Source organism: Chiloscyllium punctatum, chromosome 26 (assembly GCF_047496795.1).
Source record: "Chiloscyllium punctatum isolate Juve2018m chromosome 26, sChiPun1.3, whole genome shotgun sequence".
Lineage (NCBI taxonomy): Eukaryota > Metazoa > Chordata > Chondrichthyes > Orectolobiformes > Hemiscylliidae > Chiloscyllium > Chiloscyllium punctatum.
In genome coordinates, this window is record NC_092764.1 from 52,639,709 (window position 1) to 52,660,115 (window position 20,407).

General features: G+C 43.3%; 1 protein-coding gene across 9 annotated transcripts in view; it reads right to left on the reverse strand.

Moving 5' to 3' along the window:
• dpep2 (dipeptidase 2) overlaps positions 1–20,407 on the reverse strand; it is a 90,727-nt gene that overhangs the window by 49,972 nt on the left and 20,348 nt on the right. The window contains exons 1-2 of one of the 9 annotated variants that reach the window (XM_072547399.1): positions 6,986–7,055; positions 806–1,004 (exon numbers count right to left, since the gene is read on the reverse strand). The exons of 1 other annotated variant lie outside the window; for it this stretch is intronic. In XM_072547399.1, the coding sequence (XP_072403500.1) occupies positions 806–927 (122 nt within the window). In that variant the 5' untranslated portion in view covers positions 928–1,004; positions 6,986–7,055. 7 more of the 9 variants (XM_072547400.1, XM_072547403.1, XM_072547404.1 and 4 more) reach the window with 7 other exon arrangements.

The window sequence follows — 20,407 nt, forward strand, 5'->3', positions numbered from 1 at the left end:
AATAACAAATAATTATCAGCTTATTCAAAATGCTACCTGTAGAAGTTAAATTGTTTTGATTCTGGTTAACAGTATTTGGCCAATATTTGTCCATCCAACTTACAGTCTCCCATCACTGAAAACAATCATTTCTTAAATAATGATTTTGACTTAATTTCAGAAGTATTTTTCATGTGTTGGTTATTAATTGTCAATCTTATCTCATTCCATTCCTATCTAAGCCGTTGTAGCCAGAGAACCACCTGCAAAGGGGTCTTTTTCCATCCCTGCACCAATTCCCCCTTGTACCCAAAGGATTTATCCTTGGCTCCCTTTATTTCTCAGCTACATTCTCACCCAAAAGCAAAATGCCAGTCATTTATTCTGACAACACTCAAGTCCGCTATCTTTCAACCCCATTCCACTGCTACTGATTCCTCATAGTCTTGTCTGCTACTACTTGCAATCATAAATTTTGCCCAACCAAATTCAGTTATGAACTCTATTCCTTACCCACTGACTTTCATTGGTTGCCACTGGACCAAAGCAGATTATTCAAACTTGATGCCCTATTTGACTCAGTTGAACTTCCAGCCTCAAATATGCTCCATTTTGTACCATGACTACTACCTTCTTCCACCTCTCTTTACCCGTATCAGCCTTTGTTCCTTTCTGTTAATGATACTACTTATTTTATTTAGTTTAACATGCTCTGTTGCTGGATTTCAATTTGTTTCTCATTTCTAAATATTTTACACTGCAGTGAACTAAGTTTTCTAAATGGTGAATACTGAGTGAGGAAGTAAGATAAATATAGTGAACATACCCATCGATTAAACGTGCAGATTCCATGATTTCAATTACTTTCTTGCTTCTTTGGGCCACCAGTCTGGTGGAAAGTAGTAAGAGTGGAAATAAAACTGGGTAGAATGGTGCCCAGAAACCCATCTTGCCAGAAACAATATTGCTCTCAGAATTGGGGAGATACGATAAATGACATTCTATATGACAATGGACACAATGAGCTGCGAGGAGAAAACAAAACAAGTGCAGAATTAAATCTGTGCCACAACTCTTTCATTCAGAGACAGATGCTGTACTGAGGCTTCTGGAAATAATTGCTTCTTTTTCTTGAAGGGTGAATGGATGTATTTGTGACTGGGTGGTGGAGGGAGGAGAAGAGATTGAAAAAAAAAGAGTTTCCAGAAGATTCCAACTGACTTATGGATATTTATGCTCACTTTTATCTAGTGTGGCTTACTCACTGCAGTTCAGAGAGAAGAATGGAGAAAAACATATTTATAAAGTTCTGTTCAAGACTCAAAGCACTCCACAGTGAATAAAATTTTGTGAAGTACAGCCACTGTCGTTATGTTGGATACATTGCAGCCAAATCACACACTGCAACATCCCACAAAAATTTAAAGGATTACCATGTCAGTGTACTTTTAGCAATGTTCTTTAATGGATGAATGTTAGGCAGTACAGTAGGGACATCATAGGTAACAGTGGACTAATACGAATGTTACTGGAGTAGCAATCCAGAAAACTCAGGCGTATACGCCAAGAACATGAATTCAGAATCACTGCAGCAACTGGTGACATTTTGAGTTCAATGAATTAATAAGTCTGGATTTTTTCTTTTAAAAACAAATGTCCTTTGGAGAAGAAAATTCACTGTCCTTACCTGAATTATTCAACAAGTCGCTTCAGAACAGCACAATGGTTGGTTCTTAACTTGCCCTCTGAAATGTCCTGGGGAAGGCTATCTGGTTTGATTGGATTGGTCTCTGTAGCAGGAATGGCAATGGAACTTTGGCCCAATCAACACGGCAGAGCTCTCATTATAAACGTTTGTGGGGCTTCTGTCAATATTGGGAGAGCTGAACCACCGATTAATCAAGTAACAGCCTGATATCGTCATACCCCGAATCATACCTTATAAATGTGCCAGACACAATTACCACCATTACTGGATACATCCTCTTCCATCAATAGGACAGACCCACTGAAGGTGGCCCACTGTGGCATACAGTCAGCAAGCAATTGCCCTCAATATTGACTCTAGGTCTATGAAGCGTCATGGTATCAGGTCAAAGAATGGCAAAAGAAACTTGCAGTTAATGGCTTCCATGTTCCTCCATGCCAAGCCCCTTTTCCCAGAAAGAAAAACCTTGTGAGTTACACAGACTGATCCAACTCATTTCACATACATCAAAATAGGCTCTGGTATGACCAGTACCTTCAAAGTGTGACTTTTTTTAAATGTGTTTTTTTTTGCCTCAGTGTTAGAACAGGAACTGACAGCAGTAAAGACATATAATGTACTCAGTGTAAGGCACTTCAATAGCCACCACCGAGAGTAGCTTAGCACATTACTGATCATCTAGCCAAGTCATGAAGAACATTATTTTTCTGACAAGGCCTGCAATAGGTGGTGAGGGAAAACTAGTGAAAGGAGAAAACAGCTAGACTTCATCCTCACCTAGCTACCTGTCATAGAGGGATCTGTTCATGACAGTATTGTTAGGTATGGTCAGCACACAGTCCTTATGGAGACAAAGTCCCATCTACACAGAACTTCAGAAACCATGGAAAAATGATACAACACAGAAGGGGGGCATTCAGCCCAGCTGTCCATGCCGTCCCAAAGATACCCAGATGTGTTTTCTAAATAGATCCATAGAAATTACACACTGAGGGTACCCTCCATTATATTGTCTGGCAATTACCAATAAGCTAAATGGGATAGATTTTGAACAGACTCAACAGTTCAGAACAGAGCACCAATGAGGCACAGGGAGCAATAAACAACAGAATTGTGCTCACTACAATAAGTAGCCTGTGATTTGACGTACTCCTCAATCTACCTTTTCTATCAACAACAGATCAGCTCTAGTTCAATGAGAAGTGCAGGAGTGCAAGTCAGGAGCAGCAGCAGGCAGAGTTAAAATTGTGTTGCCCATCTCGGATGGTTTCAACACGAGACTGGAAACATGCTACATAACAGAAGCAGCACGCAGCAGAGAGCTAAACAATTCCACGACCAATTGATCAAAGCTCTGCAGAACTGTCACAAACTCATCGTCATCAATGATGGAAAAGTCCAGCACATCAGTGCAAAAAAACAAGGCTGAATCTTTTGCACCAACCTTCCATTTCAGCCACATGCTGAGATTTGTAGCATACCAGAGGCTAAAGAATCATTGAGTCAGAGTTATACAGCGAGTTTTGAGAAGATTTGTAGCTCAGGTTGAGGTTTTGGATGTAGGTTTGCTCGCTGAGCTGAAAGGTTCATTTCCAGACGTATCGTTACCTTACTAGGTAACATCTTCAGTGGACTTTATGCAAAGCAATACTGAAACTTCCTGCTTTCTACTTATATGTTTGGGTTAGTGATGTCATTTCCTTTGGTGATGTTTTTTTTTAGATTACATTGCAGTGTGGAAACAGGCCCTTCAGCCCAACAAGTCCACACCGACCCACCGAAGTGCAGACCACCCATACCCCTACATTTACCCCTTACCTAACACTATGGGCAATTTAGCATGGCCAATTCACCTGACCTGCACATCTTTGGACTGTGGGAGGAAACCAGAGCACCCGGAGGAAACCCACGCAGACACGGGGAGAACGTGCAAACTCCACACAGTCAGTCGCCTGAGGCAGGAATTGAACCCGGGTCTCTGGCGCTGTGAGGCAGCAGTGTTAACCACTGTGCCAACCACGGTGTTATTTCCTGTGGTGAAGTCAGTTCCTATTCTTTTTCTCAGAGGGTGGTAGATGGGGTCTAACTCGATGTATTTGTTGATAGCATTCTTGTTGGAATGCCATGCTTCTAGGAATTCTCGTGCATGTCTTTGTTTGGCTTGTCCTAGGATGGATGTATTGTCCCAGTCGAAGTGGTGTCCTTCCTCATCCACATGTGAGGATACTAGTAAGAGAGGATCATGCCTTTTTATTATACAGCATGAAAACAGATCCTTCAGTCCACTCATCCATGCCAACCAGATGTCCTAAATTAATCTAATCCCATTTACCAACGTTTGGCCCATATTCCTCTAAACCTTTTCTATTCATATACCCATCTAGATGCTTTTTAAATGTTGTAATTGTACCAGCCTCCACCACCTCCTCTGACAGCTCATGCCACACACACACACCACCCTCTGTGAGAAGAAGTTACCCCTTAGATCCCTTTTAAATCTTTCTCCTCTCGACCTAAACCTGTGCTCTCTCGTTTTGGGCGCCCTTACCTAGGGGAAAGGATGTTGGCTATTCACGCTACCCATGCCCCTCATGATTTTATAAACCTCTATAAGGTCAACCCTCAGCCTCCGAAGCTCCAGGGAAAACAGCCCCAGCATATTCAGCCTTTCTCTGTAGCTCAAACCTTCCAACCTTGGCAAAATTCTTGTAAATCTTTTCAAGTTTCACATCCTTCCTATAGCAGGGAGACCAGAATTAAATGCAGTTTTTCAAAAGTAGCCCAACCAATGTCCTGTACAGCCACAACATGACCTCCCAACTCAATGCACCGACCAATTAAGGTAAGCATACCAAATGGCTTCTTCACTATCCTGTCCACCAGCGATTCCACTTTCAAGGAACTATGAACCCGCATTCCTTGGTCTCTTTATTTGGCAACACTCCCCAGGACCTTACCATTAAGTGTATAACTCCTGTTCTGATTTGCTTTTCCAAAATGCAGAACCTCACATTTATCTAACTTAAACTCCATCTGTCACTCCTTGGCCTATCTACCTATCTGATCACGGTTCCATTTTAATGTGAAGTAACCTTCACTGTCTACGACACCATCAATTTTGGTGTCATCCGCAAACTTATACTTTCTATATTCACATCCAGATCATTTATATAAACGCCAGTCTTTAACCAATTTAGTTCACTCCATATGATATCAAAAAGCAACAGAAGAAACTCACGATCACAAAGGCTAGGGTTCTAACAACATTCAACAAGTTGCACTGAAGACTCTGAACTAGCAGTGCCCTTAGCTGATCTGTTCTAGTATAGCCACAACTCTAGTATCTATCCAACAAATGTAGAAGATTCCCCAGGCAAGTCCTGTCAACAAAAAGGCAGGCCAAATCCAATTGGCACTCAATCAGTTGTCCACAAATATCAACACTACGATGGAAAATAAAATAGCAATTGACCTGCTCGGCCTGTGTTCCACCAGGGCCATTCAGCTCCTGATCTCATCACCATCTTGGTTCAAACAGTGAGACAGACTGTCTTTGTCTTCAAAGCACATTGATGGAGTGTGACATCAAGGAGCCCTGGAAAATTTAGAATCAACGGGGAACTTGGGAATAACACTTTCCGCTGCTTGGAATAATACCTAGTCCAAATGAAAGCAGTGGTGGCTATCAGTGATCAGTCATTTGACTCTCATGATATTTCTGCAGGAGTTCTTTAGGGTAATGTCTTAAGTCCAACCATCAAAAGCTGCGTCATCAATGACGTTCCCTCAAACAGAACATTTGCTGGTGATTGCACAATGTCCAGCACCGTTTGCCATTCTTAGAAAGTGAAGCAGCAAAAACCACACAGCATTCAGGCTTGGCCTGACATGTAACAAGTAACATTCACAGCACCAAAATACCGGACATGTACTGTCTCCAGCAGGAGAGAATTTAACCTTCTCCTCTTGATTTCAACATTACTAAATATCCGATTATTCTGTGGAAGTTGTCATTGAATAGAAACTTAGCGAGTTTTGAGCAGATTTGTAGCTCAGATTGAGGTTCTGGATGTAGGTTCCAGCTCAGCGAGCAGAACTACATCCTGAATAGAAACTTAACCAGAGAAACCACGTAAATGTTTGTGGCTACAAGAGCAGATTGGAGGCTGGGAATTCTGCAGTGGATAACTCACTTCTTCCTTCCCTGAAGCCTGTTCTACCACCCACAAGGAACAAGCCATACAGCACAGAAACTAACCCTTCGGTCCAACTCACCCAGTCCGGCCAGACACTCCAATCTGACCTACAGGCAGGCCCATTTGTCAGCATTTGGCACACGTGTCTCCGTTGTTTCCATTTGCCTGGATGAGCGCAGCTCCAACAGTCCAGGATGGACACCATCTGGTGCGGGGCAGCCTGCCTATTAGCCAGTGCACTCACCGACACTTCCACATGTATTCCCTCTACCTCAGTAGTGTGTGCACAGTGACAGCAGTGTGTGTTCTATACTGGAGAACTGCAACAACTCTCCAAAGCTCCTTCAGCAGCACCTTCCTAATCTGCAAACTGTAGGACAAGAGCAGCGGGTACATGCCAACTGCAAACTGCTCTTCAAGCCATCACATAGTTCGCTCCTTGTGGGCTGGGTCAAAACCCTGCACACTCTACCTGTACCTGTCCCACTACGGGCAGAGAGACGCTGGCACAGCCAGTGACACTCATCCCAGGACTTCTTTTAAAGAAGTAAACTCCTGCGTTTTATTTCAAAGGGACACGATTATAGTCCTTACTAGAAAGATGCACGGTCCTGCTTTAATGTCTCTCCCAAAGCATTGCAGCATCAGCGTGGGTTAGCAACTGTCTTCCCGGACTTTGTGTTCAGATCTTGCAGTGAACTCAGAAATGTAACCGGGCAGGCGACAGAGCAGCCGGCTCGCCTGAACCTTTCCACTATTTTGTCCCATTTAAAGTTGCTCCGTTTCTAATTTAACATAGCATTGCAGTATAAGGATGAAGCAGCATCACAAGATGTTCTCTGAGGGGGAGAGAAAAGGAGGCATAACCCTCAAACTCTTTTTAGGTTAGCGGTAGCGGAACTTCGTTAAACTATCTAGACTCCCTCTGCGAGCTATTCCCCGGCCACCACAGAGGCGTAAATAGAGGCAGAGAGCGTCGACAGATCTTGAAATAGTCATTTTAAACACAGCGCCGCGCTTTGACTAAGATATGGTCAGTTACTGCCCCCTCTATACCTGTCCCGTTCACACACTGGCACCGGGCTGACCTCTTCTCTCTCACCTTTCCCCAGGCGCTGCTCCTGTGCACTGACAGTTCTGTGTCAGTGAACCCCCGGGCTCTGCAAGGCAAGTTTCCGCGGTGTAAAACGCCTACATTTCCACTGACATCACTCAGCCCAGCCCCGAAGCAGGACTTATTGCAGCAATGCCTCTAATGTGTTAACGCAGAGCCTGAGGACCTCAAGTAAAGCACCCTGGACATTTCATTGGAGATTAGTTTAACAGCCAAGAATTAGCCCCAAGCCTCTTGACAAAGAAGAGAACTCATCCCAGTGCTCCTTACCCGAGACTCCTGCTGGTTTGGGAATGTTAACGAGAGAAGAGCTGAACCACAGAGTAGTTCATGAGAGTGTTGCTGGAAAAGCACAGCAGGTCAGGCAACATCCGAGGAGCAGGAAAATCGACGGGCAAAAGCCCTTCATCAGAAGTTTCCCACCAACTACACTCAACATCTAAGGCCACACTGTAAGAATGGTCAATGTTTGTAAAACACAGAGGACCATCAGATATCAGTGGCTGCATAAACACTTACCAATTTTTATAGATGTACCACAGAAAGTATCCAATCGGGATGCAGCACTGCTTGATATGGTGACCGTCCTTCCCAAGATCAGCAAGAAATTACAGAGATGTGAAGACAGCCCAGTCCATCACACGAACCGGCCTTCCTTCCATTGACTCCATCCATCTTTCTCACTGCCGTAATAAAAGACCCATTCCCACCTCAATTATTCACTTTTCCATTCTATTCCATCAGGTAAAAGATACAAAAGTTTGAAAACACATACCAACAGCTTCAAGAACAGCATCTTCCCTACTGTTATCAGACTTTCAAACAGAGCTCTCACATATTCAAGTTGATCTTTATCTGCACCTACTTTGTCACTGTAACATTGTATTCCTCATTCTGTTCTATTACACTGATGTACTTATGTACAGTATGTTTTGCCTGGATAGCACACAAAAACAATATTTTTCACTATCTCAGTACACATCACAGTAATAAAATCAAATCAAATTAAATCCCCACAGCCACAGAAACTTCAAAATACTAGGAGAGAAAATGGTAACCTTCAAAGAAGTTAAGTTTGACAGGACCTGAGCTATAATCTAGGGTAACAAACTATGAACTATAAAGAAGCAGGTACAAATTGAACCATTTATTTTTGAAGTTATTAAAAGCAATAAAATTGCCACATTATTACAAAATGTGTTCTGGTTCGACCTGTTTATCCATCAGTTTTAATTATCTTTTGTATAAATTCCTGGTGGAGACTACTTAATGAGGCATACATTGAGATATGTTGTAGACTAATACTCAGGCGACATTTACCCCATAAACTGCATCGTTTTAAAAATTTTCTGCACAAATACAACATTGTGAGAAACATAGAATTTCCTTTTTTTGTGTTCATTTACATCTTCACATTTGTATGTGTGTACATTTTGACAGAGCAGCAAGTAGAGGAGGTGGAGTGAAGCGAGGGCTGCTGGGAAGGGTAAGGGCTTAATTTATATTTGGGCAGATTTGTTGGGCATTGGGACCGGTTCTGGGGAAGGTGGGACTATTACAAAATGGATGGTCTATATCTGAACCAGACTGGAACCAATGTCCTTGGGGGAGTTTTTGCTACTGCTGTTAGGGAGGTTTTAAATGAATGTGGCAGGAGGCTGGGAACCAGAAGTGACAACAAGTAGGCAGTGAGATGGAGACTGGAAACTAAGAATTATGAAGATAGCATTAATAAACGGAAGAGTAGACAGAGAGCAGATGAGTGCAAAAAACCTGGTGGCATGAAGTGCATCTACTTTAATGCAAGAAGTATAGTGTGTAAGGCAGATGAACTTAGGGCTTGGATTGGTGCCTGGGAATATGATGTTATTGCAATCACAGAGACTTGGTTGAAGGAAGGGCATGATTATTGGCAATTAAATGTTCCAGGATATAGATGCTTGAGACAGGACAGGGAAGTAAAAGGCCGGGGGGGGGGGGGGGGGGGGAGGATGTGGGAGGGGGTGGTGGAGTTGCAATGCTTGTCAAGGATGATATCATGGCTGTGCTAAAGGAGCACACTATGGAGGTCTTGAGTAGTGAGGCATTATGGGTAGAGCTGAGAAATAAGAAGGATGCAGCTACATTGTTGGAGCTGTATTACAGGCCTCCCAACAGTGAGCGTAAGGTAGAAGAACAAATAGGAAAACAAATTATGGAAAGATGTAGAGGCAATAGGGTAGTGGTGATGGGAGATTTTAATTTTCCCAGCATTGACTGGGATAAACTTAGCTTCAGAAGTCTGGATGGGGTAGAATTTGTAAGAAGCGTCCAGGAGAGTTTTCTAGAGCAGTATGTCAATAGTCTGACGAGGAAAGGGGCCATATTGGACCTGGTACTGGGGGATTTCTTTGGGAACAGTCACCACAATTCTGTAAGAATACTCGTAGACAAAGATGAGCGTGGTCCTAAAGGAAGAGTACTAAACTGGGCCAAGGCCAATTATATCAAAATTAGGCAGGAGCTCAGAAATGTGGATTGGACACAGCTATTTGAAGGGAAGTCTACATTTGATGTGTGGGAGGCTTTCAAAGATAGGTTAAAGACAGTGCAGGATAGGCATGTCCCATTGAAGGCAAAGGATAGGAAGGGCTAGATTCATGAACCGTGGATGACAGGAGAAATTGTACGACTAGAGGAAAAGGGAAGCATACATAAGGTCTAGGCAGCAAAGGACAGAATGGGCCCTGGAGGAATATCGGAAGAGTAGGACAAGTCTTAAACGAGGAATCAAGCGGGCAAAAAGGGGTCATGAAATAGCTTTAGTGAGCAGAATTAAGAAGAATCCCAAAGCATTTTATTCTTATATAAGAAGCAAGCGGGTAACTAGAGAAAGGATTGGTCCACTAAAGGATAATAGAGGAAGGCTGTGTGTTGAACCAGAGAGAATGGGTGAGATTCTGAATGATTACTTTGCATCAGTGTTCACTGAGGAGAGAAACATGATGAATGTTGAGATTAGAGGTAGAAGTTTGAGTGGTCTGGATCACGTTAACATAAGTAGGGAAGATGTTTGGGTAGGCTAGAGGTTATTAAGGTGGTCAAATCCCCAGGACCAGATGGGATCTAGCCCAGGTTACTGAGTGAGGCGAGAGAGAAAATAGCTGGGGCCCTGACAGATATCTTTGTAGCATCCTTAAATACAGGTGAGGTGTCAGAGGACTGGAAGGTTGCTCATGTTGTCCCTCTGTACAAGAAGGGTAGTGGGGATATTCTGGGTAACTACAGACCAGTGAGCCTGACGTCAGTGGTGAGAAAGTTGCTGGAGAAAATACTAAGGGATAGAATCTGTTTATTTTTAGAAAATAATGGGCTTATCAGTGATAGGCAACATGGTTTTATGCGGGGGAAATCATGCCTTACCAACTTAATAGAGTTCTTTGAGGAAGTGACCAAGTTGATAGACGATAGAAGGGCTGTTGATATCATATACATGGACTTTAGTAAGGTGTTTGATAAGGTTCCCCATGGTAAACTAATGGAGAAAAAGTGAAGTCACATGGCGTGCAGGGTGTTCTAGCTAGGTGGATAAAGAACTGGTTGAGCAACAGGAGACAGACAGTAGTGGTTGAAGGGAGTTTCTCAAAATGGAGAAAGATGACCAGTGGTGTTCCACAGGGGTCAGTGTTGGGGCCACTGTTGTTTGTAATATACATAAATGATCTGGAAGAGGGCACTGTTGGTATGATCAGCAAGTTTGCAGATGACATGAAGATTGGCAGAGTAGCAGAAAGCATAAGGGACTGTCAGAGAATACAGGAGGATATAGGTAGATTGGAGAGTTGGGCGGAAAAGTGGCAGATGGTTTTCAATCCAGACAAATGTGAGGTGATGCATTTAGGCAAGTCTAATTCTAGAATGAATTATACAATGAACAGAAGAGCCTTGGGAAAAATTGATGGGCAGAGAGATCTGGGATTGCAGGTCCATTGTACCCCAAAGGTTGCTGTACAGATGGATAGAGTGGTCAAGAAGGCATATAAGTATGCTTGCCTTCATTGGATGGGGTATTGAGTATAAGAGCTGGCAAGTCATGTCAACACTGTACAAGACATTGGTTCGGCCGCCACATTATCAAAAGGATGTGGACGCTTTGGAGAGGGTGCAGAGAAGGTTTAAGAGGATGCTGCCTGGTATAGAAGGTGCTAGTTATGAAGAAAGGCTGAGTAGGTTAGGTTTATTTTCAATAGAAAAGAGGAGATTGAGGTTTACAAAATCATGAAGGGTTTAGACAGGGTGGAAAGAGACAAGCTTTTTCCTAGGATGAAGGATTCAATAACGAGAGGTCATGCTTTCAATGTGAGAGGTGAAAAGTTTAAGGGAGATACATGCGGCAAGTACTTCACACAGAGGGTGGTAGGCGTTTGGAACGCATTGCCAGCAGAGGTGGTAGAGGTAGATTCATTAAAGATGCGTCTGGATAGTTGGTGGGGAGTAGAGGGATATAGATGTTCAGGAATTGATCGACAGGTTTAGACGGTACATTTGGATCAGCTCAGGCTTCGAGGGCTGAAGGGCCTGTTCCTGGGCTGTAAATTTTCTTTGTTCGTTGTTATTTTATTCCTGTGATAGACAAATGGTGGTAACCTTATTGCGATAAGAATTTCCCTAATTTGATTGAAACAAATTCACTGGTCAGTGACTTCATCTGACTCAGTGGCCATGATGTCAATACATTTGTCTTTTACAACATATAATGAACCACCCTACCCTCAAATTCAGTTGGTCCATCTCGGACACCTCCTTCCCTTTTCTTGACCTCTCCATTTCCATCTCTGGTGACAGTCTCCAGATGGACATTTACTACAAGCTTTCAGACTCCCATAAATACCTGGACCAGACCTCCTGCCACCCAGTATCCTGCAAGAACTCCATCCAATTCTTCCAATTCCTCCGCCTCACCTCTACCTCCACCATATCCGCTCGGATGAGGAGACATTCCATTCGCGAGCACATCAGATTTCCACCTCTTTTGAACAATGTGCTTTGCCTCCCACCATCATCCAGATAGCCCTCCGCTGCACCACCTTCATTCCCCATTCCACTGCTCTTAAACCCCCCTCCCAATGCAATAAAGACAGAGTCCCCCGATTCTCACCTACCACACCCCAGCCTCCGAATCTTACGCATCATCCTTAAACACTTCCGACAACTTTAACTAGACCCCACTACCAAGAACTAGAGCTTCTCAGGTGGACTTAAACTAGTAAGGGGGGGGGGGGAGGGGGGGAAGAGGAAGGGTATCCCAGGGAAATAGTGAGGAAAGAGATCAATCTGAAACTGGTACTATTGAGGAAAGAAGTGAGTCAAACAATCAGGGCAAGCAGGGACAAAGCAGCGAACAAGGCAGGACTGATAAATATAACTATATTATTTCAATGCAAGGGGCCGAACAGGGAAGGCAGATGAACTCAGGGCATGGTTAGGAACATAGGACTGGGATGCCATAGCAATTACAAAAACATGGCTTAGGGATGGACAGGACTGGCAGCTTAATGTTTCAGGATACAAATGCTACAGTAAGGACAGAAAGGGAGGCAAGAGAGAAGGGGGAATGGTGTTTTTGATAAGGGATAGCATTGCAGCTGTACTGAGGGAGGTTATTCCCAGAAATACATCTAGGGAAGCTCTTTGGGTGGAACTGAGAAACATGAAAAGGATGATCACCTTGTTGTGATTGTATTATAAACCCCCTAACAGTCAGTGGGAAATTGAGAAACAAAGTTGTAAGGAGACACAACTATCTGTAAGAATAATAGGGTGGTTATGGTAGGGGATTTTAACTTTCTAAACATAGACTGGGACTGCCATAGTGTTAAGGGTTTAGATGGAGAGGAATTTGTTCAGTGTGTACAAGACCATTTTCTGATTCAGTATGTTGATGTACCTACTAGAGAAGGTGCAAAACTTGACCTACTCTTGGGAAATAAGAGTATACCTACCAGCCTTTCCTTTCACCCGAACAAGACACTGACTGAGGTGTCAGTGGGAGAGCACTTTGGGGCCAGCCACCATCATTCTATTAAGTTTAAAATAGTGATGGAAAAGGATAGACCAATCTAAATTTTAAGTTCTAAACGGAAGAAAGGCGAAGTTTGATGGTATTAGGTAAGAACTTTCAAAAGCTGATTGGAGACAGATGTTCATAGGTAAAGGGACGGCTGGAAAATGGAAAGCCTTCAGAAATGAGATAACAAGCATCCAGAGAAAGGATATTCTTGTTCGGGTGAAAGGAAAGGCTGGTAGGTATACAGAATGCTGGATGACTAAAGAAATTGAGGGTTTGGTTAAGAAAAAGAAGGAAGCATGTGTAAGGTATAGACAGAATAGATTGAGTGAATGCTTAGAAGAGTATAAAAGCAGTAGGAGTATACTTAAGAGGGAAATCAGGAGGAGAAAAAAAGGGGACTTGAGATAGCTTTGGCAAATAGAATTAAGGAAAATCCAAAGAGCTTTTACAAATACATTAAGGACAAAAGGGTAACTAGGGAGAGAATAGGGCCCTTCAAAGATCAGCAAGGCAGCCTTTGTCTGGAGCTGCAGGGGAGATACTAAACAAATACTTTGCATCAGAGTTTACTGTGGAAAAGTTCATGGAAGATATAGAATGTAGTGAAATATATGGTGACACCTTGAAAAATGTCCATATTACAGAGAAGGAAGTACTGGATGTCTTGAAATGCATGAAAGTGGATAAATCCCCAGGACCTGATCAGTGTACCTTAGAACTCTGTGGGAAGCTAGGGAAATGATTGCTGGGCCTCTTACTGAGGCATTTGTATCAATGATCGTCATAACTGAGGTGCCAAAAGATTGGAGTTTGGCTAATGTGGTGCCACTATTTAAGAAAGATGGTAAGGACAAGCCAGGAACTATAGACCAGTGAGCCTGAAGTTGTTGGTGGGCAAGTTGTTGGAGGGAATCCTGAGGGACAGGATGTACATTCATTTAGAAAGGCAAGGACTGATTCGGGATAGTCAACATGGCTTAGTGCGTGGGAAATCATGTCTCACAAACTTGATTGAGTTTTTTAAAGAAGTAACAAAGAGGATTGATGAGGGCAGAGTGGTAGACATGATCTATCTGGACTTCAGTAAGGTGCTCAACAAGGTTCCCCATGGGAGACTGGTTAGCAAGGTTAGATGTCATGGAATACAGGGAGAATTCACCATTTGAATATGGAACTGGCTCAAAGGTAGAAGACAGAGGGTGGTGGTGGAGGGTTGTTTTTTTAGACTGGAGGCCTGTGACCGGTGGATTGCCACAAGGATCGGTGATGGGTCCACTACTTTTTGTCATTTATATAAATGATTTGGATGTGAGCATAAGAGTATAATTAGTAATTTTACATATGACACCAAAATTGGAGGTGTAGTAGACAACAAAGAAGGTTGCCTTAGATTACATCAGGATCTTGATCAGATGGGCCAATGGATTGAGAAGTGGCAGATGGAGTTTAATTTAGATAAATGTGAGGTGCTGAATTTGGGAAAGCAAATATTACCAGGATTTATACACTTAATGGTAAAGTCCTAGGGAGTGTTGCTGAACAAAGAGGCCTTGGAGTGCAGGTTCATAGCTCTTTGAAAGTAGAGTCACATAGGATAGTGAAGACGACATTTGGTATGCTTTCCTTTATTGGTCAGAGTATTGAGGGCAGGAGTTGAGAGGTCATGTTCCAGCTGTACAGGGCATAAGTTAGGCCACTTTTGGAAAATTGTGTGCAATTCTGGTCTCCTTCCTATTGGAAGGACGTTGTGAAACTTGAAAGGGTTCAGAAAAGATTTACAAGGATGTTGCCAGGGTTGGAGGATTTGAGCAATAGGGAGAGGTTGGATAGGTTGGGGCTGTTTTCCCTGGAGTGTCGGAGGCTGAGTTGTGACCTTATAGAAGTTTATGGAATCATGAGGGGCATGGATAGAATAAATAGGCAAGGTCATTTCCCTGGGGTGGGCGAGTCCAGAACTAGAGGGCATAAGTTTGGGGTGAGAGGGGAAAGATATAAAAGAGACCTAAGAGGCAACTTTTTCATGTAGAAGGTGGTACATGTATGGGATGAGCTGCCAGAGGAAGTGGTGGAGGCTGGTACAATTGCAACATTTAAGAGGCATTTGGATGGGTATATAAATAGGAAGGGCTTGTAGGGATATGGGCCGGGTGCTGGCAGGTGGGACTAGATTGGGTTGCGATATCTGGTCGGCATGGACGGGTTGGACCGAAGTGTGTGTCTGTGCTGAACATCTCTATGACTTTATAACATCTTCTCCTCCCCACCCCTCTCTGCCTCCCTCAAGGACCATTGATTTCGACAGTCCTTGGTTTGCACCACCCTCTGCACCAACCCCTCCCTGAACCTCCAGGTATGTTCCCCTGCAATCGGAAAAGATGCAAAACCCACTGGTACACCATGCCCTTCACCTCCATCTAGGGCTCCAGTCCTTCCAGGTGAGACAGAGGTTCGCCTGCCTCTCTTCCAACCTTGTTTACTGCATCAGGTGCTCCCAATGTGGTCTTCTCTACATCGGGGAGACCAAACGTAAACTTAGGGAAGGCTTACCAAGCAACTCAGCTGGGCCCGCAGAGGACCTCCCAGTCACTGCCCATTTAATTTCCCCTTCCCACACCCTTTCAACATGGCCTCCTCCATTGCCAAAATGAAACACAGTGCAAAATGGAGGAACACCTCATCTTCCACCTGGGCAGCCTACAGCTCGGAGGACTCAACATTGAGTTCTCCGATTTCAAATAACTTCCTTTCCTTCCCCCTGACTCCCTTCCCAGTCCTTCCCCCTCCCCTCCACTGCTCCCAGCCACCTACCAGATTCATTCCTTCTATCGACCAACCAGGTCGTACCTCTACCTGCCTTCACCTATCCCCACCTCACCAGCCCACCCTGCCATCCCCTTTATCTGCAGCTCCCTCCACACCTACCCCCCAGTCCTGAGGAAGGGTTACACCTGAAACATCGACTTCTCCACCTCCTGATGCTGCCTGGCTCGTTGTGTTCTTCCAGCCTCCTGTCTGTGTATTTTGGATTCGAGAAGCTGCAGATCTTGTCTCTAATGAGTCTTGTTGTGGCACGTTGATTAATTTGTCATTAAACTTCTTAGTCGACACAGATCAGGGGAAGTTCAGTGAGTGGGAGCAGAAGTATGTTGTTCACCGATAGCTAGGTATTCATGTCAATGTGTCTTGGATTTCCGCACAGACAGACACAATTTCAATAACTACACTGACAGCCTCGTTCAGTGAAGGTTCTAGTTGAGAAGCCCTTGTCCAATGTTTAGTCCTTCTCCAATTTCTTGGGTGGTTGGAAAAACAGAGAGTCCTTGATGAAATGGCTCGATACCACAGCCTGCATTATTCTCAGTGTTTCTGCCAAGCATCACAAATATACTGACACTCTGCAGGTTGTAAATGGTGAGTTTAAGGAAGAACACAAGTCAGAACAAGGAACTGTTTGGGCTAACCAGTTTTATATATATATACCAGTATAGGCCCAGCATAACATCTACCACTATTGCAGCTCATAGCTTTCAGACCACAAACAATCTGCTTCCGAAGTAGGACCACCTGTGAACCATGAGTTTGAGCAAAATACATTAAAATTTGGCAAATAGTTTGGATCTGTGCAATTATAAGTGAATGGTTCTCAGCAATGAGCCTGCCATTGAATATCGGTAGTTGAACAAAAAATACTGACATTGGAGCATCTCTCACCAATCTTAAAATAACGGATCTAGAAATCTTGTCCATCTATTACATAAAGATAGTTATGACTAGCTGGACTCTGTTCTACCCCACTTGACCCTCTGCCATTCTTTGGCATTACATGGTCACAAAATGCTCAAAATAGGGCACCTTCATGTACACTTCTGATGGGAAATGTGTCAAGCATTCATATCTGTGCACTGAAAGATTGCTGAAACATGTAGCTTCTCAAATTTGCATAACCTCGTAGATCTTCCTTTGAGAATTGGTCACACCTGGGAGAAAGAGAGGTTTCACAGAATAGGTAGGAAAAAGACAATAAATCTCAACATGACAGGAGATAAAATCTGCTGAGTGTCTTCAGAGAGCAATTCTCTGAAATCAACTCCAGTAAGAACCAAACACAGAATGAAAGAGATTCTGACTGAAGTCCAGAAACTGCCATAGCCATAATTACAAGTTCAAAGCAGGACAACAGTAACATTACTTGTGGCTATCAAGGCAAATTGACTCTTAAATTTCAGACATCTGATTCCTCCCAGGCTGCTTTTAGATAGAAAGGTAATATTCAGCAGAGTATTCTGTTGCATTACGGAGGCACTGAGTCAATTTCCAAAGAGAAACAATTCGATCCAATTCTCTTTTACCAAAGTCAAAACCGACAGCATGTACAAGAGTTTACTCTGATGGCCATTGAGTGCATATGCAATGCTTTGCACGCAGTTTGTGTCATCTTGGTCATCTTCTTTCAGAGAATGAGGGCATCATTGACAAGGCCTTATTTACCCAGCACCAAACTGTCCTTGAGAAGGTAGTGGGGAATTACATTCTTGAACTATTGCGGGCTACATGGTGTAGGTACATCTCCAATACTGTGAGGGTGTGAGTTCCAGGATTTTGACCCACTGAGAGTGAAGGGATGATGATATAATTCTAAATCACCAATAGTGTGTGACTTGGAGGCAAATTGCATGTGATAGTGTTCTTATGCTGCCTTTTGCCATTGTTATCTCAGGGTTGATTAACTCCATGTTTTAGTTCACTTAGAAAAATACATGATAACTTATGAAACAAATATTACAGCAGAGCAACTAGTTTGATTGCAGATTGATTGCACATCCAATGTGCTGTCCAGGTGAAGTGAAAGCGACAGCCCTTGACATCAAGGACCCCGCTTGACCAAGTGTGGCATCAAAGAGGCCTAGCAAAACTGGTGTCTATGGGTATCTCTGCTGGCTGGGGCGACATCTACCACACAGGAAGATGGTAGTAATTGTTGGAGGTCAGTCGTCTCAGCCCCAGGACGCTCTCTGCAAGAATTCCTCAGGGTAGTGTCCTAGACCCAACCTACTTCAAGTGCTTAATCAATGATCTTCCCTCCATCATAAGATTAAAAATGGGGATGTCCACTGATGATTGCAAAATGTTCAGCACCATTTTCAACTCCTCAGATATTGAATTGGTTCATAGAGTCATAGAGATGTGCAACATAGAAACAGACCCTTCGGTCCAATTCGTCCATGCCAACCCAAATATCCTAATTTAATCTAGTCCCATTTGCCAGCACTTGCCCATATCCCTGTAAACCCTTCCTACTCATGTTTCCATCCAGATGTCTTTTAAATGTTGCAATTGTACCAGTCTCCATACATGCACCACCCTCTGTGTGAAAAAATTGCCCCTTAGGTCCCTTCTAAATCTTTCCCTCCCTCACCCTATCCTTATACACTCTAGTTTTGGACTCCGCCAACTCAGGGAAAAGACTTTGCCTATTTACCCTATCCATGCCCCTCATGATTTTATAAACCTCTATAAGGTCACCCCTCAGCCTCAGATGCTCCAGGAATAACAGCCCCAACCTATTCAGCCTCTCTCTGTAGCGCAAACTCTCCACCTGGCAACAACCTTGTAAATCTTTTCTGAACCTTTCAAGTTTCACAACATCCTTCCTATAGGAGGGAGATCAGAATTGCACATAATATTCCAAAAGTGGTTCAACCAATGTCCTAAATAATCATAACATGACCTCCCAACTCCTATACTCAATACTGTGACCAATAAAGGAAAGCATACTTCACAATCCTATCTACCTGAGACTCCACTTTCGATGAACTATGAACCTGCACTCCAAGGTCTCTCTTCAGCAACACTCCCCAGGACCTTACCATTAAGTATCCGTGTTCAAATGTAACAAGATCTGGGCAATCTTTAAGCTTGGACTGACAAGTGGCAACTAACATTCACACACACAAATGCCAGGCAATGACCATCTCCAATAAGAGACAGACTAATCACCAGCCCTTGACATTTAATGGTGTCACCATCACCAAATCCTTCATTATGGACAACCTTGGGGTTACTATTGATCAGAAATTAAACTGGACTCATCATATAAACACAGTGGCTACAGGAGCAGGTCAGAGGCTTGGAATATTGTGGCAAGTAACTCCACTCCTGACTCCCCAAAGGCTGTTCACCATGTACAAAGCACAACTCAAGAATGTGATGCTATACTCCTCATTCGTCTGGATGAGTGCAGTCCCAACAATGCTCAAGAAGCTTGATATCATCCAGGACAAAGTAGTCCACTTGATTGGCTCCACATCACAAGCACCCACTCTCTCCACCACCGATGTTCAGGAGCAGCAGTGGTTATTATCTACAGGACAGATACACTGCAGAAATTCACCAAACCCACAACCACTTCCATCTAGAAGAACAAGGGTAGCAGATACATCCGAAAATTACCTTTAAGCCACACATCATTCCTGACTTGAAAATTTATCACCATTCCTTCACTGTTGTGGAGTCAAAATTCTAGAATTCCATTCCTTATGGCATTGTGGGTCAACCTACAGCATATGGACTGCAGCGGTTCAAAAAGGCAGCAACCACCACCTACTCAAAGACAATTAGGATCAGACAATAAAAATGCAGGCCAGCCAATGCTGTCCACATCCCATAAGTGAATTTTACAACTTAAACTGACTGGCAGACAGAGTCATTGCTTTATATATGCACAACACTTGGAGTTGTTAGAGGTGCAGCCTCTTATTGATAAAGTTACACATAAAACCTTTCCAGTTTTCCAAAAGAAATTTTAACAATTTGCAATGACAAATAAGACGGTGAGCCTGTTATAATATGTAGGCAACCTGCTGATACACCATTAACATCAGATCTGAATACATCTGGAGGTGCTGTTGATTTTCAGGGTCATCATGATATTGTCCATCATTCCTGTGTGTCAAGTGTTCTTTTGTTCTCTTGAAAGCCTGACCCCCCTCTTAGTTGTTTCAGTGCTTGTTTGGTTTCCTCTACGTCCTGCTTAAGTTCTTTCAACAGAGCGTCATTACCGGTAATTATTTCTGACAGAATTCCTCCCAGGCTTTCTTTTAGATAGAAAGGTAATATTCAGCAGAGTATTCTGTTGCATTACGGAGGCACTGAGTCAATTTCCAAAGAGAAACAATTCGATCCAATTCTCTTTTACCAAAGTCAAAACCGACAGCATGTACAAGAGTTTACTCTGATGGCCATTGAGTGCATATGCAATGCTTTGCACGCAGTTTGTGTCATCTTGGTCATCTTCTTTCAGAGAATGAGGGCATCATTGACAAGGCCTTATTTACCCAGCACCAAACTGTCCTTGAGAAGGT